This window comes from Chrysochloris asiatica, unplaced genomic scaffold (genome assembly GCF_000296735.1).
Source record: "Chrysochloris asiatica unplaced genomic scaffold, ChrAsi1.0 scaffold00055, whole genome shotgun sequence".
Lineage (NCBI taxonomy): Eukaryota > Metazoa > Chordata > Mammalia > Afrosoricida > Chrysochloridae > Chrysochloris > Chrysochloris asiatica.
The window spans coordinates 18,383,205-18,406,999 of record NW_006408573.1 but is presented as its reverse complement, the minus strand read 5'-3'; the positions used below and the strand labels follow the sequence as shown (position 1 = coordinate 18,406,999).

General features: G+C 53.4%; 3 protein-coding genes across 3 annotated transcripts in view; 2 read left to right on the top strand and 1 right to left on the bottom strand.

Moving 5' to 3' along the window:
- FHOD1 (formin homology 2 domain containing 1) overlaps window positions 1-8,520 on the top strand; it is a 20,656-nt gene extending 12,136 nt beyond the window's left edge. The window contains exons 2-22 of the mRNA XM_006863607.1: window positions 907-1,013; window positions 1,391-1,455; window positions 1,767-1,834; window positions 1,907-2,012; window positions 2,105-2,199; window positions 2,460-2,571; window positions 2,655-2,749; window positions 2,847-2,990; window positions 3,094-3,242; window positions 3,323-3,502; window positions 4,849-4,964; window positions 5,050-5,684; window positions 5,981-6,136; window positions 6,353-6,535; window positions 6,623-6,742; window positions 6,817-6,978; window positions 7,379-7,569; window positions 7,650-7,842; window positions 7,919-8,084; window positions 8,159-8,359; window positions 8,438-8,520. Of these exons, the coding sequence (XP_006863669.1) occupies window positions 907-1,013; window positions 1,391-1,455; window positions 1,767-1,834; window positions 1,907-2,012; window positions 2,105-2,199; window positions 2,460-2,571; window positions 2,655-2,749; window positions 2,847-2,990; window positions 3,094-3,242; window positions 3,323-3,502; window positions 4,849-4,964; window positions 5,050-5,684; window positions 5,981-6,136; window positions 6,353-6,535; window positions 6,623-6,742; window positions 6,817-6,978; window positions 7,379-7,569; window positions 7,650-7,842; window positions 7,919-8,084; window positions 8,159-8,359; window positions 8,438-8,520 (3,327 nt within the window). The remainder of the gene's footprint in view (window positions 1-906; window positions 1,014-1,390; window positions 1,456-1,766; window positions 1,835-1,906; window positions 2,013-2,104; window positions 2,200-2,459; window positions 2,572-2,654; window positions 2,750-2,846; window positions 2,991-3,093; window positions 3,243-3,322; window positions 3,503-4,848; window positions 4,965-5,049; window positions 5,685-5,980; window positions 6,137-6,352; window positions 6,536-6,622; window positions 6,743-6,816; window positions 6,979-7,378; window positions 7,570-7,649; window positions 7,843-7,918; window positions 8,085-8,158; window positions 8,360-8,437) is intronic.
- A 552-nt stretch (window positions 8,521-9,072) lies between these two features.
- On the bottom strand, window positions 9,073-11,137 carry TMEM208 (transmembrane protein 208). The gene is made up of 6 exons (XM_006863606.1): window positions 11,027-11,137; window positions 10,317-10,412; window positions 9,920-9,979; window positions 9,704-9,840; window positions 9,457-9,541; window positions 9,073-9,347 (listed from the first exon to the last, which is right to left on the bottom strand). The coding sequence occupies exons 1-6, from the start codon at window positions 11,030-11,032 to the stop codon at window positions 9,210-9,212; spliced, it is 522 nt and encodes a 173-aa protein (XP_006863668.1). The 5' UTR covers window positions 11,033-11,137; the 3' UTR covers window positions 9,073-9,209.
- Window positions 11,138-11,249: 112 nt separating this feature from the next.
- On the top strand, window positions 11,250-23,473 carry LRRC29 (leucine rich repeat containing 29). Its single transcript, XM_006863605.1, has 6 exons — window positions 11,250-11,273; window positions 15,035-15,136; window positions 21,096-21,436; window positions 22,641-22,770; window positions 22,989-23,206; window positions 23,305-23,473. Exons 1-6 carry the CDS (start codon window positions 11,250-11,252, stop codon window positions 23,471-23,473), a joined length of 984 nt encoding a protein of 327 aa, XP_006863667.1.
- Window positions 23,474-23,795: the final 322 nt, after the last annotated feature.

Here is a 23,795-nt window from a genome sequence, read left to right as displayed (position 1 = left end):
AAAAGAGGAAGACCCCTAACGAGATGGATCGGCCAGGTGGCATCATTGATGGACTCAAGTGTGGCAGTGGTAGTGAGGTTGACCCAGGATCGGACATTGTTTCGTTCTGCTGTGCATGGGGTCGCTATGAGTCGGTTCCGACTCGATGGCACCTGACAACAACAACAAGTCCCTGGAAAAGGACATCATGCTTTGGAAGACCCCCTAATGAAATGGAGTGACACCGTGGCTGTAACAATGGGCTCAAATTTAACAATTATGAGGATGGCACATGATCACGCAGTGTTTTGTGACTTGACGGCACCTAACAACAAGAAGTGCTATGCAGATGTGACAGGTGACAAAACATATATATACATAGTACCTGAACACAGAGAGCAGAGTTCATGGAGGAGAATACCAGTTTCTGGGATTGTGTAATGCTGTGTGGAAGCTATCAGATGGGGTTGAGGAAGGCTTCCCAAAAAAGTTGTCTGAAACCAAGTTATAAGTAGGTGTGAGCCAGGAGAGAATACAGAGTCAGAAAGCCTGGCAACCTTAGGGGCTTTGCATATAATATTGTTATTGTTGTTAAGTGCCATCGAATTGGTTCCAACCTATAGCGACCCTGTATAGGGTTTCCGAGAAGTGACTGGTGAGCTTGAACCACCGACCTTGTACTTCAAACCAACTTTGCAATCCAGCACATTAACCCACAGTGCCACACCAGGACTCCTTACATTTTGTTGTTGTTAAGTGCCATCAAGTTGATTCTGTAGTAGGTGTCTGAAAAATGAAAGCATAGCTTCAGTCCAAATCTTTGGGCAGTGCTAATAGCACCCAACTAGGAGGCAGGGGTCCATGGAATGTCCACACATACTCCTGCAACCTTACCCATATCCTGACAGTTCCTCTTTTTGCCCCCAGTTGGAAGAGTGTGCCCTACAAGTGTCTCCTTCTGGATACTACCTGGACCCCGAGTTGTCCCTGGAAGAGCAGCGGGAGATGCTGGAAGGCTTCTATGAAGAGATCAGGTCAGAATAGCAAGGCTGCCCCCACCCTTGCCCCCACCTGGGTACAAGCTCAGGTGTCCAGCCAAGAAACTCGATCTCTAGCCTGAGCCATGGGTCACCTCCTGCCGCCCCAGAGAACTGTGCCAGGGGAATTCCAAGACCTGGCCAGTACTACCTGCTGCCCAGGATGGGTGTCAGGAGTGACTCTCCCACATGCCTGAGATAGCTGTACTTGTGCAAATCCTCCTGTCTGATCAACCCTTGGACCTTTGAAAGAGCAGCTGGGAAGGAAGGAGCTGGGCCAGGGTTAGCATGGAGAGGTCTTTGGCTGCCTTGGAATGGGGGGAGGGACCCTGAGGAATGGACTGGGAGCTGCTGACAAGGCTACTTGATTCCAGCAAAGGACGGAAGCCCACGTTGATCTTGCGAACCCAGCTCTCTGTAAGGGTCAATGCCATCTTGGGTGAGTATGTATAAGGACATTGGTGTCCAGAACCCCTCCCCTACTTTCCCCCTACACAACCCAGCTGGCTCGGTTTCTTTCAGACCTGTGCTGTACAGAGCAGATAGGACAAAGTGTGTCTCATCCTCATCCTCACCCGCTCCAGGGCCAGGGTTGATGATGCAGCTAGACTGTGGTGAGGGCTGCCCAAAGTTGGGGGTGGATTTCAAGTATGAGGATGAACTAGTCTCTGGTTGGGGTTGTCATCGGGTCCCAATGGAGGAGGGTTTCTGTGCCCTCTTGGGAGTTCCATGCCCACCTACACTCTACAGAAAAGCTGTATGGCTCCAGTGGCCCTGAGCTCCGCCGCTCACTCTTCTCACTGAAGCAGATCTTCCAGGTGAGGCCCAGAGGAGGGCTGGGGATAGGCGCCCAGTCTGAGCCCCCCTAAACTTCCCCATGGTGCCCCCAGGAGGACAAGGACTTGGTGCCTGAGTTTGTGCATTCAGAGGGGCTGAGTTGCCTGATCCGTGTGGGTGCTGCGGCTGACCACAATTACCAGAGCTACATCCTTCGAGGTAAGCGCTGCCCTTCGCCCCCCCCCCTGCCCCTCCATGACCTCTGCCCCAGTGATTCCCTCACTGACCTCTTCTCCTCCCTGTGTCCCCAGCACTGGGCCAACTGATGCTTTTTGTGGATGGGATGCTAGGGGTGGTGGCGCACAGTGAAACCGTGCAGTGGTTGTACACACTATGTGCCAGTCTGGTAAGTATACCTCCCCCCATCCCACCCCAGTCACCCTTGTCCCACTGCCTTTCTCTGGGCCTCAGTTTCCTCTTCTGGATGACAGTGAATGTGAGATTCCTCTAAGCCTAGAAGACACTGAAGTGCCTGGGCCCTGAGGCAGGTTCTTTCTGCCTCACCTCTTTGTCTTTGAGTCCAGCCCCAGAAGCCCTTCCCCCTGCTCTCCAGGAGCTGACAGAGAGCTGTGAGCCCCACTCTTTTGTGGTATTCTCTTTCCCTAGTCCCGCTTGGTGGTGAAGACAGCCCTGAAGCTGCTGCTGGTGTTTGTGGAATACTCTGAGAACAATGCACCACTCTTCATCCGTGCAGTCAACTCTGTGGCCAGCACCACTGGTCAGAGACTGTCCTTCCCTCCCCCACCACTCAGAGCCCTTTCCCCTACAGATCCCGTGATGACCCCTCTCTCTGTGCCACAGGTGCGCTCCCATGGGCCAACCTGGTATCCATCCTAGAGGAGAAAAATGGCGCTGACCCTGAGCTGCTGGTGTATGCTGTCACCCTCATCAACAAGGTGTGGGCAAGGGACCCAGAATGTACCCTGGGCCCCTCGGCTCCTGACCTCTGGACCCCACCGGCCTCAGCCTTGCCTTCTCGTCCTCACCCTACAGACACTGGCCGCTCTCCCGGATCAGGATTCCTTCTACGACGTGACCGACGCACTGGAACAGCAGGGTATGGAGGCTCTGGTCCAGCGACACTTGAGCACCGCAGGCACTGACTTCGACCTTCGTACACAGCTGGTGCTTTACGAGGTGGGCCAGCAGCCAGGGTCTGACTGAGGGCAGGCGGGAGAGGAGAGGACACAGTTCCCAACGCACCCCACTCCACATACCCTCCGGCCTGTGCCGCCCCTAGAGCGCCCTGCGGTTGGAAGATGGAGACCTCGAGGAAGTCGCTGCGGGTGGACGGCGAGAGCGCCGAAAGCCGTCGTCAGAAGAGGGCAAGAGGAGTCGCAGATCTCTGGAAGGTGGAGGCAGCACTGCAGTGCGGACCCCAGAGCCTGGGTAAGAACCTGCCCACGCTGAAGGGAAGGAGTCTGGTGAGCAGGGGTGACCTGTGTCCTTCTGACTGGCACCGCCTCCAGTTCCACAGGCCCCGCCTCACCGGTAAGCCCCGCCTCCTGCCCTTTGGGCCCTGCCCAGCTGAGAGCACCTACCTCCAGCCTCGTGGACCCAGCCTCTGGCCTCCGTTCCTCTGTGACCCTCTTCCCTAGCATCTCCACGACACCTGCAACTGACAACTCCTGTGAGCGAAGTGTCTACAAGTAAGTCGGTACATGGCAGCCGCGCCGGGAGTCCTCTCTCCAGCTGTCCCTCCGCTTTGCGTCCTGCTCTGTGCCCCTCCCAGGCGCCCTTAGCCTCCTCTACGCAAACGCGTGCTTTCTCTCTTTCTTTCCAGACTTCACCAAACTGTTCCTGTTTGGTAAGTGACCGCTGGAGCTGGGGTTCAGCTCTGACTGGCTCCCTTCTCCTGTGCCTTCTCTTCATCGTCTCTTTTTGGCAGTCTATCTTTGCCTCTTGTCATCTTCTGTTTCTCTGTCACTGTCCCTCCTCCCGTCTCTTGTTCTGCTCCACTGTGGTCTCTTAACCGCACCCGACTTCCTATCAGTCTCTCTCCCACCCTCACCTCTTCCCACTGGTCAGGGAAGATCCCTCTGATATCACTGCCCAGTTCTGTGTGGGAGCAAGTAGCCTTTGGGATTGAACCGGTACCAGCAGCATCATCTTTTCCTCTCACCCCTTCCCTCCCAGGGCCCCTGAGAGCCCACCTGTCCCCCAGCCCCCTACTGGGCAGGCCAGGCTGGAGTAAGTACAGAGGCCAGCCCACCAGGCCTGCCATGTGCTCAGGGCTTCAGCATTGCTTCCCTGGCCAGGGTTCCATAGACCTGCTGCAGCCACAACTGGGGGCCTCTTAAGCTCCTCCTCTGCCAGAACTCTGTCCGCTCCGTCCTCCAAGGACTAAGCACTGGGAAGCAGTTACCGGAGTCCTAGTGATCCCTGTATTCCCATAGTGATACTTTCCTCAACAGCTTAGACCAGCAATGGGACTGTGGACTCCAAGGCACCTTCTCCCATGTGCTCAGCTCTGGAAGAGGACAGGGAATCTAGAATGCTCTGTTGTGTGGGGATGGAGGTGTAACCTCAGGATGCGAGGCAGGCAGGGACCTGGGTGAGGGTGACAGACCATAAACTGGGTGCCTGTCATGTACCAGGTCCTTTTCTGGGCATGAGCTATAGCTCTTAGAAATTTCTAGATACTAAGGAGGGACAACCTGATGTGCCCAATGAGACAGCTATCCCTTTCCCCTAAGGGTCCTTGTCTGGATTCAGGACAGTAAACATGGACAGCAGCAAAGCTGCAGATTGGCCACTAAGTAGAATTTCTCCCTGTATGTTGCCCGGGGATGCCCGGTTGGATGTTGACCCTCACCAGATGTGGAATGGGTTGGCTTTGGGGGACAGGTCCTGGGTTTGCTCAGCGCATGGACTGTTCCCTGTATGTCTGTGTGTGCCTGCATTTGAGGGCAGTGCCCAGGGGCCCAGCAAGGCATGTGCACACCTGGGCAGGGGCTGCGATTCGACATCCCCACTGATAAGTGCTTCCCTCCAGAGCCCGATTCCTGGAGAATGTAGCGGCAGCAGAAACAGAGAAGCAGGCTGCGCTGGCCCAGGGCCGTGCAGAGACACTGGCTGGTGCCATGCCTGATGAGGCCGATGGACACTCAGGTGAATAGGCTGGTGGGCAGGATCCACCCTTTGCCCTGCTGCCCCAAAGGGCACGTGATGCTGACAACTGCTTCCCTCTTTCTAGATACCCGGGAACTATGGAGCTCCCCAGAGCCTGTCCCTACCCCTAAAACACCCCAGAGCCCTGTTTCCCGACTTCTCTGGGCCCAACAGAGTGTTGAACCAGAGCCCAAGGAGCCATTGACCTCACCAATTCCTGAGGTTGCGCCCAGTCGGGAGCTCCGTACCCACACACCCAAGCTCTGCATTGGGGATCTGGACTTCTCAGATCTGGGGGAGGATGAAGACCAGGACATACTGAACTTGGAATCTGTGGAGGCCGTGAAAGGGGTCTCACCTCCGCCACCCCTGCTCTCAGGAGCACCCCCACCTCCCCCGCCCCTACCACCCCTGCTATCAGGAACACCTCCACCTCCTCCACCCCCACCTCCCCCACCAACCAAAGGCCCCTTTCCACCACCACCACCCCTGGCTTCCCTACTTTCTCCATCAGCTCCTGATGGCCCAGCTCTCCCCACTAAGAGGAAGACAGTAAAGCTCTTCTGGCGGGAGCTGAAGGCGGCTGGGGGCCCTGGAGGCTCTGGGGGCCGCTTTGGGCCCTGTCCTACTCTGTGGGCTTCACTGGAGCCTGTCTTGGTGGACACCGCTCGGCTGGAACACCTGTTCGAGTCCCGTGCCAAGGACGTGCTGCCCTCCAAGGTGAATCTACTCTCATCTGCAAGATAACCCCAGTGGAGTGGGAGGAGGACTCCGAGCTCATGTCTGCAGCTGACCACTTAGTTCCCAGATGGGGAAAGAGAGACAAAAAGAGGAACAGAAACTTCTCCAAGTTCTCTTGTATAAGTTTTTCCAATGCCTTTCACATCCCAGAGCCCTGCTTCTACGGGTATCCCACTAGTCGGTCATTTAAAGGAGGGCCCTGGAATACCCTCTTGGATTATTGCCCCAACCAGGCCCCTCTCCAATCCTATAATGCCTTTCTCCCACCCTTGCAGAAAGCTGGTGAAGGCCGCCGGACAATGACCACAGTGCTGGACCCCAAGCGCAGCAATGCCATCAACATAGGCCTGACAACTTTGCCACCTGTGCACGTCATCAAGGCTGCCCTGCTCAACTTTGACGAGTTTGCTGTCAGCAAGGATGGCATTGAGGTGGGGGTACCAGAAAGTGTCTGTGGGAAGTGGGAGGTCCTGTCTTTCCTTTGGTTAGTTGGCATTTCCTGTCCCTCAAGTTGGGTGGGGAAGGTACGTGGGCTTGTCATTTATGCAGGGCAGTCCCTAGACCCTGCAACTCCCCCAAATAGTCAAAGGTCTGAGACCTCCAGCCAGCACTGAAGGGTCTATGTGGGGTGGTGGCTCCATCTTCAGAAACTACTGACCATGATGCCCACGGAAGATGAGCGGCAAAAGATTGAGGAGGCGCAGCTGACCAACCCTGACATACCCCTGGGCCCAGCCGAGAACTTCCTGCTGACCCTCGCCTCCATCGGGGGCCTGGCCGCCCGCCTACAACTCTGGGCCTTCAAGCTAGACTATGACAGCATGGAACGGGTATCTGGGTCATGGGGTAGGGCAGTCAGAGGGGACAGGAGAGCATGGTGACCATATAATCTGAGGGCTGCTGGTCCCCCACACCAGGAAATTGCAGAGCCACTGTTTGACTTGAAAATGGGCATGGAACAGCTAGTGCAGAATGCCACCTTCCGCCGCATCCTGGCCACGCTGCTGGCGGTGGGCAACTTCCTCAATGGTTCCCAGGTGAGTGAGAGCACATGGGGGCTGGAGTCGGGGCTCTGGCTGGCCAGACCCAGACTCAGATGAGATCCTTTCAGAGCAGCGGCTTTGAGCTGAGCTACCTGGAGAAGGTGTCTGAGGTGAAGGACACAGTGCGCCGGCAGTCACTGCTACACCATCTCTGCTCCCTGGTGCTCCAGACTCAGCCCGACTCCTCCGACCTCTACTCAGAAATCCCTGCCCTGGCCCGCTGTGCCAAGGTCAGCACCAGCCAGGGGCTTAGTTCCGTCTGGTCCAGGCACAGGAAAACCCTTTCCTGGGACCAGCTGCTCCCTTTACAGTCTTAGTTGGCCTGCTGAGCCAGGGCATCCTCAGGCTATTGGTGTTTGTGTGGGCCACCTCCTCTGCCAGAAACACTCTTCTGCAGGCCTGGCCAGGCCCACTCAGTCTCTGGGTTTAGCTGCCACTTCCTCACAGAAACCTCCCGTGCTTCCCACAGAATCCAACAGATGTGTCCATCTCTTGCATTAGACCTTGGGGCCAAATCTCAGCTGTGTCCTCAGGGCTCAGGCCAGCCTGTGATAGAGGCAGCCTACTGCAGTGTCTGTGTGTTTACGGGGAGAGAGCACACAGGTGGACCCCCACCCCTGAATTTTCCAGGTGGACTTTGAGCAGCTGGCCGAGAATCTAGGACAGCTGGAGTGTCGGAGCAGGGCAGCTGAGGAGAGTCTGCGGGGCCTAGCCAAGCACGAGTTGGCCCCAGCCCTGCGTTCCCGCCTCACCCACTTTCTGACACAGTGTGCCCGCCGTGTTAACATGCTTCGGATAGTGCACCGTCGGGTCTGCAACAGGTAGGGGTATGGGCCAGGGAAAGGCAGGGCTGCCACCACCTACCTCAGACACCAAACCATGCCTTCGCCCCCCTCCCCAGGTTCCACGCCTTCCTGCTCTACCTAGGCTATGCAGCCCCAGCAGCCCGAGAGGTACGCATCATGCAGTTCTGCCACACACTGCGGGAGTTTGCACTCGAGTATCGGACTTGCCGTGAACGAGTGCTTCAGCAACAGAAGAAGCGGGCCACCTACCGTGAGCGCAACAAGACTCGGGGTCGAATGATCACTGAGGTGGGTACCCCTTCCAGGTCTCTCAACCTTCTAGCTTCCCTTCCCACCTCCCTGCTCATCCTTCTCCCCTCTCCAGACAGAGAAGTTTTCAGGTGTGGCAGCTGGGGAGACTCCCAGCATCCCAGCTATCCCAGTGGCCGTGGGTAGTGGGCCCGGACAGGGTGATGCCGACAGTCATGCTAGCATGAAGAGTGTGCTGACCAGTAGACCTGAGAACACTACACATGGCCGCCGCAGCAGAGGTGGGGCCTGTGGCCACTGGGGGGAGTGGGCTGTGGGCTACCTTGGCTTGATCTCCCTGTCCGGTCTCCCTCAGGCATGGTGCAGAGCAGCTCCCCTGGGACACCCACACCAGTGCTGCCGTCCACTGCACCCCCCGAAGAACCACTAGCCTCTGGTTCACCCAGTGACGCTTCAGATGAGATCATGGACCTACTGGTGCAGTCAGTGACCAAGAGCAGTCCCCGTGCCTTAGAGGCTAGGGAACGCAAGCGTTCCCGTGGCAATCGCAAGTCTTGTGAGTACCCACACACACACACACCTACCACCTGCCTTCACCCCACCAACCCTTTCCAACCGTGCTCTGTCCCTGCAGTGAGACGGACGCTGAAGAGCGGGCTTGGAGATGACCTGGTGCAGGCACTGGGACTGAGCAAAGGTCCCAGCCTGGAGGTGTAAAGGTGCTGCCTCCAGGAAACCCCTCAGGGCTGAGGCCTGCTGTGTCAGAGACTAAAGTGTGAGGAGGGGCCAGAGCAGAATTCTGGGCTTCCTCCCAAACCAGTGCCACTCTGTGGCCAGGAGCCAGTGCCTTGAGCAGTATTAGCCATATGTGCCTCTGTGTGTGTGTGTATGTGTGTGTGTGTGCACGCATGTGTGAGCTCCTTGATTTATGGAGCAAAATAAAGATTTCATAGTCAATCTAAGATCTTCTTCTTTCAAGGTTCCCACTAGACTGTGGTGGGAGGAAAGCAACAAAAGACTGGATCCTCCTGCCCTGCCCCTCATCACCCACAAAGTCATTGATTAGTTGGTTGGTTATGTGCCGTGGAGTTAGTTGGGACTCCTAGCGACCCTGTATGGGGTTTCCGAGGCTGTAAATCTTTATGGAAGCAGAAAGCCTCATCTTTCTCCTGCAGAATGGCTGGTAGTTTTAAAATGCTGCCCTTGAGGTTAGGAGTTCGAGTCATAACCATTACGCTACCAGAGCTCTTTACAAAGTCATTAGCCACCTCTAAGCCATTTATTCAACAATCCTGTCAGAATACCTCTGGCTCCTGGGCAGGGCCCTCATTGCTCCTGGCATGGGGGCCATGCATCCTGATAAGAGCTGCCCAAGGTCCAGCCCCCTGTGGCCACAATGCCAATGGCTATAACCGCTTCATCTGCCGCCGCTCCTGTCGGCGCTGCCGTTTCTCGTTGTGCTCTGGTGCTGGGGTTCCACTGTCTGCTGTGAACCAGGGGCCTAGCACATTCACCCACAGGAGGTAAAGGGCTCGGCCTGGAGCCTAGAGGAGAGAAGGTGATTTTAAGGTAGGCTCAGGGAATGGATGATGGAGAGGGTTGGACGTCCTCTCCCCTTCTTGACCCCCTACTCTTACCCCCCAGCTCACTCACCAGAAGCCAAAAAGACCAGATGTAGAGGGAGAAGCAGCTGAGCACTTGCACAATGGCTGTCAGTAGGATCACATCCTTAAGGTGCCTGTGGAGAGAAGGGAGGCTGCAAGGGCCAGAGAGAACAGATGGCCCCATTCAGCTCCTTTCCACTTTCTGAGCTATAAGCAACAGTGGGTCTTGGGCTATCTGGGCCCCAGAGCCCCAGCCCTGGGGCCGCTCACCTGGGCTGGTGGTGGGGGACACTCACTCTGCCATGCCCTGCTCCATGTTGAGGTCCATGCCACCATCCATTAGGGCCCCGTCCTCAGAGAAGGCTGCCCGCGCCATCGAGCTCATGGAGTGATAGCTGGCCCCATATACTGCCAGACTAAAGCCCAGAGCCATCTGCAGGGCAAGGATGGGGGTATCAAAGCCCAGCCACTGATTCTGCACCCATCCAGTTCCCATGATGAGGAGCACTTACCCAAGCCCAAAATGAAGCTGATGAGTAAAAGAAGACCAAGGTGACAAGGCAGTAAATGGCCTGCAACCAAAAAGAAGAGTCAGACTGGGTTCAGAGGTCACTCCCAAACTACTGGCCTCCCACACACATACACACATACCCCAGCAGTTGAGTTAGGTTATGGGAGGATCCAGATTGTTCCTAAAGGGTTAGGGGAAGAAGGGACCTGCTCCCTGAGACATGAGTACCCAGACTCCAGTTCGACAGCGAAATCCCTGCGTACCTGGGGTGAAAAGGGCTCTCAAATTCAGCTGGGACTCACCTCCATTTCTTTGGAGCCCTGGTTGTCACATACCTAAACAGGGCTAAAGACTATGGGGCCATGGATGAGAATGAGAGCATGGGAGCATGCACTTACATTAGCCCCCAATATGATTCTCAGGTAGAACTTCAGAGTCTCTCTGTTTTCTTCAAATATCTGTTTCTTCCCTCTCGTGCCCACTTTGCCCTTAGGCTGCAGGAATATGAGATGCTGTCAGAGCCCTCCTTGACCAGGGTCTTCCCTATTCCCTTTACCAGTCTAGCCACTTAAAGAGTTTCATCCACACCTCAGCCTGGTCCCCATGGTGCTCAAACCTAGCACAATCCCTGGGATGTCCACCCCACTTCCATTCCATTCCATCCTGCTCAATGACTAAAGCTCAATGACCCACCAGCCTCCTCCTCTTAAACAATTTAAGACCATTCTGATACTGCTTCTAGCTCCCCTGGCAAAGCCTAGGTTTGGGCTAACGCCGCCTCCAGGGGGATTACTGAGTGAGCTGAATAGGGCCCCCTCTCCAGTTTTTGCTGGTACAGGCAGGTCTGCACTGATGCCAACTCCCTTCAGACCTCCCAGATCTCTAGCCTATTCTGATACTTTCAAGATTCGGTATGGCGCCCCGCTTCGGTACCTGTCTGGTGCGATCCTACCCCGCCTCATACCCTCGGGTTTGCAATAGTACGGTCCAAAGAATGGCGTCCCCCTCAGGCCAGCCCCGCATCCCTTGATGTCTTTCCTCTGCTTTCAGTCTCCCAGCCCCGGGGGCACTTAGCTGATGCAGGCCCCACCCGATCCGCCCTCCTCACCGCCATGGTGCGACGCAAATGCCCAGCCCAGGGAACCAGGGAGAGCGATCGAAACCACACTTAGTAAGTAACACATCTGCATACAGGCACTTCCGGTGCGCACCAAAGTCGTCAGCAGAAAGGACGGAAGTGAAGTACACATCCTTCCTAAGCCCCACCCTATAACCAGTAAAACTACGTTTCCCAGACATCCTTGAGCGGGGGCGGAGGCGTCGGGGATGCGATGGCGGAGTCGCTGCCCCTGGAGGTGAGACGAGGCTGCCCTCAGGCCTGGCTCGGGACAGGCCCCGCCCTCGGGGTCCCGGACTGTGGGGAGGGGCTGTCAGCTCTCCTGGCCCCGCCCGCCTGGCGGAAACGACCCGCCTGGCGAATCCCGGGATCGGCAAACTCTGGGTAATGGTCTCGTCTTGGGGGCACTAGTCCCCGTAGCTTGGGAGACCATCCTCTTCTTCTCCATGGGTCACAGTAGATAGCTTCTCTGTCACCTCTGCGAGACCAGGCCCTCTGCTACCCTTCTTCTGTTGAGATGGCCTTTTCCTTCCCGTCATTTCTAGATATCCGCTCCATCCCATCATCCCTGAAGGGTAATGGATCATATCCTCATTGACTCCTTGGAATGGTCGGCTCCATTCCCTTCGCCTTGAGAAATGACTGTACCCACCCTCTGGCGGTGGGAGATAGACTGCCCCTTCCCTATCAACTACCAGTATGAACTCTGAGTTCCTTCAGTGAGCGCAGGCCTTTTCCTCCATGGCATGTCTGTCCAGTTAGCCTGGGCCAAATCCACTCCACCTTGATAGGTCAGAGGGGTAACAGGTTTTGTTATTAGTGTCCTCTTGGAATGACCTCTCCATCCCTTTTGCAATAGATTTAGTAGCCCTCTCCGAGATTCCTACAAAGACAAACCACCCTTTCACATCAGTCTTGGAATGAGCCCCCTGAGATGGCATCTCAGTTCCATTTGGACTTAGAGGATATCCACTGTATTCCCACAGACTCAAAAATGACCAGTCATGTCTCTGAAGATTCCTTGGGATGGATTCATGGGATGGTGGCTCCATCCTTATGTTGCATCTGATAGCCCCTTTAGAAAGTCCATCCCCTCCCTCCCAACACCATCCTACCCCACCCAATCTCAACTCAAGGTCTAGTAGTGTTCCTTCCCCTCAGTGAGGATAAGCTTACTCTTCCTTTTGCTCCTTGTGTCAGCTCTGTCTTACCTCAGGCTTCCTCCTCATTTTAGGGATGAGGGCTGGGACAGTCCCAAAACAAAACTATGGTAAATTATGACTAATAGTGGTGTAGTGGTTAAGCACTCAACTGCTAACCAAAAGGTTAAAGGTTTGAACCTACTAGCTGTTCCACAGGAGAAAGATGTGACAGTCTGCTTCTGTAAAGATTTCCAGCCATTGGAACCCTCTGAGGCAGTTCTCCTCTGTCCTGCAGGGTCACTATGATGGACAGTCAGAGTCCCCATCAGTGCTCTCCTCCCTTTGCCTAGCCTCCCTGACCCTCAAGCCTGTTCTACCCAGTCATTATCTTCTTGATAATGATCTGCTTTATCTCCGCACCCCTTCCCTGAATAAATCTTAGGTCAGAATTGAGGTAGAGGACTGAGCTAGTCCATCCTTAATTCAATCCAGTATTACCTGAGTACCTCTTGCTGTGCAGAAGCAGAGAAGAGAAGGAGAAATTAGAATGAGCTGCTGAGGTCAGGCTTCAGGAAAAGCATTCCAGAAAAGAGGCCCACATAAGCAAAAGGCAATAGACATTCTGTGTTTGTAGGACGTGCCATATTTGTCAGACATGCTTTGGGGTCAGTGGACCCAGTTGAGTGTGGATTCCTGGTTATATTGATCCAGGAGTGGAGGGTTTGTCCTGAGGGTACTGGGGAGCCCTAAGGTTTTCATAGAGGTGTTCCAGGGCTCAAAACTGTGTTCTGAAAATTAACCTTGTGACAGTTGTGTAGAATGGATTAACAAGATGACCCTGGAGGCAGGAAGTTCAGGTAGAAGACAGTGGATGGAATCTAGGTGTGAGGTGATCAAGTCTTGGGCTAAGGTGGCTAAGCAATAGTAGCCATTTATGGAACATCTTCTAGGTATCAAACACTTTATATATGTTATCTAATTGTATCCCCACAAGACTTTGCTCTAGAATTCTACTATTCCTGTTTTACAAATGTCACAACTAAGGCTCAGGTGAAGTATCCTGCCCAAGGTGACAGGACACACAGCTAGGAAGTAGTAGAGCTGAGGTTTGAAGGAGTCTAAGTTAGCTTTGGTAGCGTAGTGGTTACGAATCGGGCTACGAACCGCAAGGTCAGCAGTTCTAAACTACCAGCTGTTCCGCGGGAGAAAGATGAGGCATTCTGCTCCCGTAAAGATTTACAGCCTGGGAAACCCTGTGCAGGGTCGCTATGAGTCGGAACCGACTCCACGGCACATAAAACAACAACAACAACAAGTTAGCTTAGGGGTCCTGGTGTGGGTTAATGAGCCAGACTGCAAAGCTGTTTGAACTGCAAGGTTGGCAGTTCAAGCTCACCAGCTGCACCTCGGAAACCCTATACAGGGTCGCTCTGGGTCAGAACCTACTCGATGGCACTTAACAACAACAACAACAAGTTAGCCTAACCTAAAACCTGTGCTATACATCTATGTCTGGGAGTAAAGGACAAAAGAGCATGGAGAATCCAAACTGATTTCAGGACCTTCAGGTAGGGTACAGTGTGGGCACTGAAGGGGGAAAGTTGGGGAAAGAGACTGTTTTGGACTGAGGACAGATTATTCTTCTATATTTGGATATCTTGAGATTAAGGTGACGGCGAAGGAGCCAGTGGACAGTTAGCATTCTGTATTAGCACTGAATGGTGGGACAATGGTGGGGATTTTGAATTGTTGGTCATTTCTATAGAAGTAACTGTTGAAGCCATACAGGTAAATTTATTTAGTGAATAAAACATCAGAAGGCCCACAGAAGAATCCAGAAACAGGAATTTAGAGTGCTAGTTAGAGCACTAAAAGACAGTTTCAGGAAGGAAAGAGTCTAGAAGAAAAGAACAGTTCATATCAAATTGTTCCTGGCTTCATAGGCAACCTCATTCCCAGTGCCTAACCCCACCATCTCTAGCCTCATAGAGTGTAAGTTAGAGCCAGGGTCTGAGCCTCCCAGACTGACTCTTGCTGGCATTATATGTAGGAAGCAAGTGGCAGTTGAAAGGAAGCGAGAAAGAGCACCATCTCAGGACCTGACCTGTGTAACAGGAGGAAGTAGTTTAGCTTCCTGAGGGTCACATGAGAAGACCTTGCTGGGATATAAGAAGAATTGGAGTTCTCTTCACTTCTCTTGTTATAACTGTGAAGGCCCACCAACCTAGACTGAGAAGGGAGAAAAGTCTAAATGAACTAAATGATACTAGCTGGCTATGTGTTATATTCCAGAGGATATGCAAGGCACTTAAGTACATTTTTTTCATTCTCATAACAAGCATTTAAATCTCACCACAATTGTCACTTTGAAGATAAGGAAAAACAAAGCTCAGAGAGATCAGTTGACAGAATAAGGGTTTGAACTACATTATCTAGCCCCAATTCCCAGGCTCCTTCTACCGAATTAGGCAGAAAGTTTGATTTGTGCCAGTTGTAGAAGCCTGCACTCAGACTGGGCTCAAGAAAGATTTGTTCATAGTAAAATACCTGGGTCCTGGAGAGAAAGACAGACTCTGCTCAGCTTAGGATCCAAGATGGACTAGAAGCTAGTGCTCTTGTTCCCTTAGCCCCACTGTACTATCCGTTTTAGTAGGTTCTACGGGCCCCCAGTGGATTCCTGGTGTGGCGCCGTGGGTTAATGCGTCAGACTACAAAGCCATTTGACATGCAAGGTCAGTGGTTCAAGCTCACCAGCTGCTCCTTGGAAACACGATACAGGGTCGCTATGGGTTGGAATGGACTCGACAGCACTTAACAACCAGCACTAACAGCCCTAATGCCCTGTCTTTTCCCTCAGATTCTCACCTATATTCTGAGCTTCTTGCCTCTGTCAGATCAGAAAGAGGCCTCCCTCGTGAGTCGGGCTTGGTACTTTGCAGCCCAGAATGCTCTCCGGGAGGTAAGGTGCCCACCCTCACCTGACCTGTTCTCAGTTCTCTCTCGTTTCAGCTTTTTTCTGGCCCTGCACATTCATCACCTATCCACCTCTTGGTTATTCATTCGTTCAACCAACACTTCCTGAGTGACTCTGGGGACACTGTTGGGACTGTGTGGATAAGTGAGACATAGTCCCCCCAAGAGCTCAGAGTCCAGTAAAGCAGAAGACAGGTACATGGATGACCACAGCCATGTGCTCAGGGCTGTAGCATAGAAATGAAAGGGTGCAACAGGACCAAGAAGAGAGTCTCAAAGAACTGGCATGATCAAGGAAGGCTTCCTGGAGGAATAGGATGTAGGGGAAGATTGGGCTTCCAGGACTGTTAACAACACAGGTGAAGGAAGGCATCAAGGTGTAGAACCATTCTGGAAATGACCACACAAAAAGTTTCAAAGGATAGGAGCTTAGATGTATGAGGGAAATGTGCTAGACGATGAGACTAGAGGGCCGGCTTTAGACTACAGGCTGACAGGTTTGCCAGAAAGCAGAACTTGGGCTTTCTCCCAGTGGCCACTGTGGAACCTTGGCAGGATTGGTAGCCAGGTAGTGATACATTGGTTTGTGTTTGGAGCTCTGCAGTGCAGAATGGACTAAGCATAGGAAAACTGCAGTCACTTTTGCTAGGTTGAGAGGCAAGGAATGAGAGCTCATTGTTTTCATTTCTCTTTCTTTGATTATTGCTGAAGTTGAACAATTTTTCTCATTAGCTACCCATTTGTTTTTCCCTCTTTTGTTTATTCATGTTCTTTATCCACTATTGGGACTTTATTATTTTTCTTAACAATTTGCATGAACTTGTTACGCATTAAAGATATGAATCCTTTGCCTGTGTATTCAAATGTATCCCTAGTATGTTGGCCTTTTCACCTGATTGATAGAACTGTGTTTATTCGTGAGATACAAAAGTTAAGCATTTATATTATTGATCCCAAACATCTTTGTCTTTTTTATTTCGTCCATTGTTTTTGAAACTTAGCAGCCATTTACTTTTTCAGAGATTTGATAAATATGAACTCATATAGTTTCCTTCTGTTTCATGGTTTTAAGTTTTCTCATGAACTTTTTAGTAGTAAAAGTTCTTTTGATTTATGTTGCAAGGTAAGGAGCTAAACAATATTTTTCAAGTAGTCCAAACACCATGTAGGTGTAATGATTCCCTTACCCTCCGGTTGGAATTCCTCCTTTGTCATATAGTACGTGTGTGTAAGTAGAGCCTGCTGTTGAGTTACCCATTGGTGTTACTTATCTTACTCTTTAGAGGAAGTTGACTTTGGACATGTTAAAAATTTCAAGTGGAAGACTTGTAGATGGTGAGGTCCAGTTGGTAGTTGAATTTCGGGTCAGAAATTCAAGAGAAGGGTCTGGATACTAAACAGATTTCAGGTATCATTAAAGAATAGATAAGAAGTTGAAGCCATGAACCCGAGTAACTTCTCCCAGAGAAATCATGAAGAGGTCACAGTGGAGGATGGCAGTCTGAGGGCATGGATGGGAAGAGAACCTTCCAGAAAAGAAGAGCACAGAGGTCAAAGGCAGAGAGTGTTTAAAGGGTCAAGTGGATGAATGTGTCAAATAGCACCAACTTAAGCAAAACAGAAAACAAGTTGTTGTTGTTGTTTACCGTGGAGTCGTTCTGGCCCCGTATGGGCTTAAGTAGTGTCCTTTATATAAGATGTCCAGAAAGACCCCCAAATAGCTTCTCAACATTTGGCATTTGGAGACAAAAGCCAGGTGAGTTGAGGAGAGAATGAGAGAAGGAAGGAGGTGTAGAGAGAGTGGTCTCATTTGTGAGAAATTTCATTATGAAAGGAAGGAAATAAACAGGAAGAAATGAGAGGTTGAGGTGGACTTGCTTTTTTAATAAATTATTTTATTGTTGTTGAGAATATACACGGCAGAACTTTTCAACTGTTTCTACAGGTATAGTTCAGCGACACTGATTACCTTCTTCAACTTTGCAATCATGCACACCATCCTTTTCTGAGTTGGTCATTCTTCATTAACATAAGACAGCAGGGTTTTCATTGAGAGAAAAATCACATGTGTTTATATGGTGAGGGGAGTGAGCAACCAGAGGAAGGGTGAGTGGTGGGAGGAAAGAGGTTAGGAATGATGGATGAAAGGGCTCAAGGGACATGGCAGAGATGGGCTCCAGCATGCAAGGCTTGGTCTTAGATGGGAGGATGTTGCTGCTCTTCAGGTGGCTGGAAATGTGAAAAGGTTTAAGGAGGACATTTGTGCCTGATGGTCTCTTGCTGTGTGAGCTTGGAGGCCAACTTCATTTTCTCTCTCTCTCTCTCTCTCTCTCTCTCTCTCTCTCTCTCTCTCGAGAGAGAGAGAGAGAGAGAGAGAGAGAGAGAGAGGAGGTGGAGGCCAGGGCCTCGCACAGAGAGAGAGAGAGAGAGGAGGTGGAGGCCAGGGCCTCGCACAGAGAAGTTTGGGATGGTCACTGTTGGGCCCTGGGGGGTGTAAGGTTGAGAGAACAACAGCTCCCAAGGAATTTGTGTGAAATAGAGGGAGATAACACATGAACAAAAAGGTACGCAAGTTCTGCATTTGAAGTTTATGAGGCATCCTAGGATGGTGACTTCATGCTCCCGTGCCCTGTCTCCACTGTTCACTTAATCCCAATTTTCCTCAGTAAGAAGGTAGACAAAGGCAGCACTACACAGTCTCTGCTCCTTGGAGATTGGGGGATGGGGAAAGCCTGGTTGCCTGCTTCTGGGTTGGTCACTATGAGGCAAGAACCCAGACCAGCCCAGTTCTACCCACTCCAGCGTCTCCTGTCTGGGGTATTTGTAACGTCCCACACCTTTCACTCCTCTTTAGAGTGGGAAAGCTCCTGGCAGTCCCCTGGAGGACAGCAGGCATGCTAGCTTGGGCTTCCTATTCTGAGTAGATAAGGAGCCCTGGGGGAGAAATGGGTAAGAGCTGAGCTGCTAACTTTAAGGTTGCCCATTGGAACCTACCAGCAGCTCCATGGGAGAAAGGATCTGAAGATTTGTTCCCATAATCTCTAGGAAACCTATGAGGCAGTTCTAAATCTGTTACATGGGTCACTCTCGAGTCAGAATTGACTTGAGGACACATAGTAACTGGCCAGTCTGGGGCTGTTTTCTCTGTCAGCTGGTTTACCAAGTGTGTACACAGTACGCGGTCTCAGGCTGGAGCTTCATTGGGTATGGCCAAACCTGGCTTCTCATACTCAAGAAGTATATGTCCGTGTTAGCATGTTTGGAGCACTTTCCAAATGACTGTGCCTTTACTCCAGGATGCCGGCTAATTTTCCTCTTTGAGGACAGTGGCTGACGCTGAAGCAGGTACCTCTCTCGAAGGATAACAATCTGCTTCTGCAGCCTGAGCCCCACTGACTCAGGAGCAGGGTACCTCCCCTGGGTATTGTGTTAGAGGATGCCTGATCCCCACCAAGAAAAGAACAAAAGCAGGGAGCAAAAGAAGGCAGGGGAGAGGTGTTCTGAAATCCATCCCAATCCCCAAGAGCTGGAAGTTCTTCAGGCCAGGTCCTACTACCTCTTGCTGTACCATCTAGCCCTAGACATGGGACTGGAGGTGACTGCCATTGCCCCCCTTGTCTTGTCCACAGGGAGGCAGGGAGATGGGAGCACTGAAGCTCAGGCAGGAGGAAAGATGGAAGCTGACACCTGCAGGGGTTCTGAGGGCCTCTGTGTTGGGGAACCGGTGGGCATGTGACTGGTGAGGGTGGCAGGACCAGGCCGGCTGCCTCAGCAACCACCCCATTCCCCCACCACAGTGCACTTTCTTCATCAAGTGAAATCATGTGCCCAGCAGGCTGGGAGGCAGCTAGAGGGGTGTTTTACCTGCTCTTTCTAAAACCTTTCTTCTCAGACCTTTTCCATCTCCCTCCTCACCTCACATACTCCTCATATATGACAGATGGACCTAGACCCTTGGAAGTCCTCACTGCCCACCATCTTCCCCTCCCTGACCCACCTAGTGATCCACAGAGCATGCTCCTCACCCACAATGCCCCCTCTCTGGAATGGGGTCTAGAAAGGGAGCTCAGTGACCCCTGACATGGCCCCCACCTCTTGCCACACCTTCCTTCCCATGAGGCCAGGTGGATACTCTCCAGCAGAAGCTGAGGCTGGCTTCTCCACACCTGTGGAGAATTCCATTAATAAGCATCTTTCAGGGCCACAGATGACATATAATTTTGACCGCCCATGTTCCCTTTGATGATATTCTGTGGAATCCAAGCAGGGACCTCAGCTTGTTTTCTGCAGTTTCCCAGGGAGCTTGCTCTCCTGAATCGGGATCATTTTGATACCTTACGAGCCATCTCCCACCGGGGCATCTGCTAGAGGAAGAGAAACGGGGCGAGGACTTTGGAAACCAAGCTTTCCCTCCCCCACAGAAATTGTACCAACTTGCCTTTGGTACCAGATGTGGGGTGGGTCAGTGAAAACCTGGGGGCTCCCCAAACTCCTACACAAGCAGTTTATTCTCATAATGACTTAGCCCTGAGTTTGCCTCTTGGCTTTCACTCACTCAGAGTGTGCTCACCTTCCCTGGCATCCTGAAATTTGTTTGAGTGGCTCCTGCCCACACAAGTGGGAGGTTCCTCCTTTCTTACTGGACCGACAGAAGACTCCTCCAGAGCTATACCATGGGGGTCACAAGGACCTCTTGAACTTTAATGGGTCCAGGGCTTAAGACTAGGAGGCCCCACGAGTATTAGTACACAGGAGTGTGTACATGCTTTCACACGAAAAACTTAGGTAAACATTTACATGACTCAGACACACTAGGCCCCCAGAGGACCTAGACCTTACTGCCTGCCCCTTAGGGCACAGGGGGTTATAGGAAGTGATTCCAGTCTCAAGGATCTTGGGGCCTCTTTCTGAAAGGTTTAAACATTGGGGTCCAACTTACTTTGCTTTGTTGGGGGTCTTGTTGGGCTTTTCCAGATCATATCCCCCAACCCTGTGCTTGGATCAATTCCCGACATTGTTCCTGCCCCTCCCTAGGCATCCAATCTTATCCTCCCCCAACACTTGACTTCTTCCCAACTCCCACTTTGCACCCATACTCCCCCTCACGCCGTGGTGGGCCCCTGTTGTCAAGGAGTCCTTCCCTGTCCAGCCCCCAATCTCTGGCATGCCACTCTTAGCACCAGACCCCTGGCCCAGTTCCCTTTGAAGTTGGGGCTAACCCCAAGTCTGCTGCTGCTCCATAGACCAACGTGCGATACAACATCCCCGTGTCCTCCACCTCCCTCCCGGCCATCAGGAGCCTGGGCATCCGGGGCATCTCATCCATCAGTCTGACCAACCTGGATGGCTCGCCAGCTTCCCACCAGGTACTACAGTCTGTTGCCAACCACTTGGGCCCACACCTGCAAAGCTTGTGCCTGGGTGGGGGCAGCCCCACAGAGGCCTCCTTCGTGGCTCTGATCCTGAGATGCCCTACCCTGCGTACGCTGGACCTCAGTGGCTGCAATAGCCTCTTCACCTCAGGCACACTGCTGGCTCAGCCCGAGATGGCACAGCGGGTCCGGGAGGCTCTGCATGGCCTCCGGGAGCTCAACCTGGCTGGCCTGCGGGATCTGTCTGACCCCAGCTTCAACCGGCTCAGCAGCTGTGCCCCCAGCCTGGAGTGCCTCTCCTTGGCTTACTGCCACCTCACTTTCGAGCTGGGCTCTGCCCGAGGCTCCATGGGCCCCCAGGACTCCTATCCTTCACGCCTCTCCTTCAGTAACTTGCTGCGATTTGTGAAGGAGCGGGCTGACAAGCTGCGTGCCTTGGACCTCAGCGGCACGGGCCTGCTCCCCGAGGCCCTGCAGGCCCTGGGCCAGGTAGCTGGGTTGCAGCTGCAGGAACTGAGCCTGCACAGCTGCAGGGACCTGTCCACAGAAGCTGTGGCTACCCTCTGCCGCCAGCAACCAGGCCTTACTTCCCTGGACCTCAGTGGCTGCTCAGAACTGGCCGATGGGGCACTCCTGGCTGTGAGCCGGGGCCTGCGGCACCTGCAGAACCTGAGCCTGAGAAGGTTGCAGCGGCTGACAGACACCGGTTGCAAGGCCCTGGGGGGCCTGCGGGAATTGCGGAGCCTTGACCTGGCCGAGTGCTGCCTGGTGAGTGGGCGCGAATTGGCCCAGGCCTTGGGCTCCACATGCAGAGCCTCACCCCCACTGGCCTCCCTCAGCCTGGCCTACTGCTCCTTGCTCAAGGTGAGCATGCCACCCCTTGCCTTCCTCCACAGGGATTCGGGCCTTGCTATGTGGTGGTGGGGAGGAGTTACTGTGTTGGCGTCCAAGGAATAGTAGGGAGAATGGGATTTGGGACACCATCTGAAGGGGGAAGAGGGCCTGGACAGTGCTGCTGCCAGCTCTCTTTCCCCCTAGTCCCCACTGGGGCCCAAGTAAAGGGAGAGCCAAGAGACCTGGGTGACACAGACATGAGGTGGCACGGGCCTCTCAAACCAGGTGCTCAGCTCCCTGAGAGCCAGTGTTGTGGAGATAGGCAAGGCTGGTGAGAGCAATGATGGAACCAAGTCCTGGGAAAGGAGCTCCAAGGTTCTGCAGAAGAGGGTGCAGCTGGCGGGCCTGAGGGTGGTCATATGTGGGAACAGCAAGGTCATTTCCCTTCAACAATTCAGCCTGTCCCTCTGAGTCGCTTCCCAGTCTTGGCAATGTCCATTTTTCTCTCTTTAGTGGAGTGTCCCTTCAATGGGGGACCTGGGCTCTCCCAACCTAAAAAAATCTTTCAATCTTGATTCCTACAATGGCCTCTCCATCTGACCCTCTACCTTCCCTTACCCACCAACTTCTCCTCTCATCAGCTGCTCTGGGGCCTGGCTGCATCAACCCATCACCTTGAACCAGTTCTCCAGGGAGCTTATCTAATGGCTCAGATTTCTAGCCCTGGTCCAATCAGCTATGTTAGAGGGTTGCCAAAGCTGACCCCTTCGGAGGGACTGAGAGTATGGCAGGGCAGGACCTAGAGACTTCCACCTGCATTCTTCCTGCTCTGGCCATGGCCTTTGTCCTCCAGCATCCTCCTTCCGGCCTCCTACCCCCAGGGCTTTCCTTGTCCACTCCCTCGTGGGCTCCATTGGTAGTGTCCTGTTGCCTGCAGGTGCAGAGCCACCTCTCCATTGCTCACTCTTGCATTTCCCTCCTAGGATGCCTCGGTGCTCTCCCTAATTGCAGAGCTAGGCCCCAGCCTCAGAGTGCTAGACTTGTCCTCCTGTGTGGCCCTCAGCAGCCGGAGTGTGCAGGCCATCTGCACCTACCTCACGCACCTCTCCATCCTGCGCCTGGCATGGTGTAAGGAGCTCCGTGACTGGGGGCTCCTAGGGCTGGGGGAGCCAAAGGAGGGGCCTACACAAGAGCTCCAGGTATGTGACTCTAGAGTTCATGAGAGTGGTGGTCCTGGGCTCAGCTAAGTCACTCCCCAGAAGCACTTGGGAGCCTGAGAAGCAGGGGTGCCTTCTTCCCACAGCCATGCCCCGAGCAGCAGCAGGCTGCGGGCCCCTCCCTGCTCGTGCTGCGGGCTCTGCAGGAACTGGATCTCACAGCCTGCTGTCAGCTGACTGATGCCAGCCTGGCCAAGGTGTGTGGCTGAGCTGTGGATAGGCTGAGGACACTGGGGCTGGAGCTAGGGACCTGGACCTAGGGACCTGGACCCACTCAGTTTTTCTTGGAAAAATGGTGGGGGGGGTTCCTTTTTTGTTGGCCTGCTGCCCATGGCCACTGCTCTGGCTGGGGATAAGGGGGTTAGTCCTGGACTCAGTGCCATGCTGCAACTGCCTTGCACCCCCATCCTTGCAGGTGCTCCAGTTCCCCCAGCTCAGGAGGTTGTCACTGAGCCTGTTGCCAGCCTTCACAGACATGGGCCTGGTGGCTGTGGCCAGGGGCTGCCCCAGCCTTGAGCACTTGGCATTGAGTCACTGCAGCCTCCTCAGTGATGAGGGCTGGGCCCAGGCTGCCAGCTTCTGGCCAAGGCTGCGGCACCTCACGTTGTCTAGCTGCAGTCAGCTCACAGAGCAGTGAGTGGCCGTGCACAGATGCTGAGCAAAGGGAGCCCCAGGGTAGGGCTGGGCCAGACCCACTCTGGCCAGGCACTTAGCCAGTGGCCTCCCTGCAGAACCCTGGACACCATCGGGCAGGCGTGCAAGCAACTCCAGGTGTTGGATGTGGCCATGTGTCCAGGCATTAGCATGGCTGCTGTCAGGCGCCTCCAAGCCCAGCTGCCGCAGGTGACCTGTGTCCAGTCCCGCTTTGTGGGGGGCGCTGATTTGACCTTAACACTCTGAGGCCAGGTTAGTCAGTGGCCAGCCCCGAAGCTTTGACCACTCAAACCCCAAGGTCCCTCTTGATCTGGAGTCTGACTCAGTGCCCCTTCTTCCCTCTGCTGTTTACCCTTAGAGCCCCTTTCCCAAGCTACAAACCCCTTTTCTAAAATTGGGGGTCAGAGCCATCCAGGGCACTTTCTACCCAGTCTGCCCCAAAGCCCGGAGTAGCGTCCTTCCAACTATATGCTGCTGCCAGGGAAATAACAGCTCCCTGGCCAGGCCCTGGTGACCAGGCTAGGCCCCGATGACCAGGCTAGGCCCCAGGTGGGTTGGATCTGGTGTT

What these genes read in the sequence shown, in the direction of transcription:
- TMEM208 (XM_006863606.1), bottom strand. An exon ending in CAGCTTCATTTTGGGCTTGG is followed by an intron (nt 9,841 to 9,919) that starts GTAAGTGCTCCT and finishes CTTGCCCTGCAG; the next exon opens with ATGGCTCTGGGCTTTAGTCT. An exon ending in TCTGGTCTTTTTGGCTTCTG is followed by an intron (nt 9,348 to 9,456) that starts GTGAGTGAGCTG and finishes TCTCTCCTCTAG; the next exon opens with GCTCCAGGCCGAGCCCTTTA.
- LRRC29 (XM_006863605.1), top strand. Translation starts at nt 11,250, where the DNA reads ATGGCGGAGTCGCTGCCCCTGGAG. An exon ending in AGGGATTCGGGCCTTGCTAT is followed by an intron (nt 21,437 to 22,640) that starts GTGGTGGTGGGG and finishes CCTGAGAAGCAG; the next exon opens with GGGTGCCTTCTTCCCACAGC. An exon ending in CTGATGCCAGCCTGGCCAAG is followed by an intron (nt 22,771 to 22,988) that starts GTGTGTGGCTGA and finishes CCATCCTTGCAG; the next exon opens with GTGCTCCAGTTCCCCCAGCT.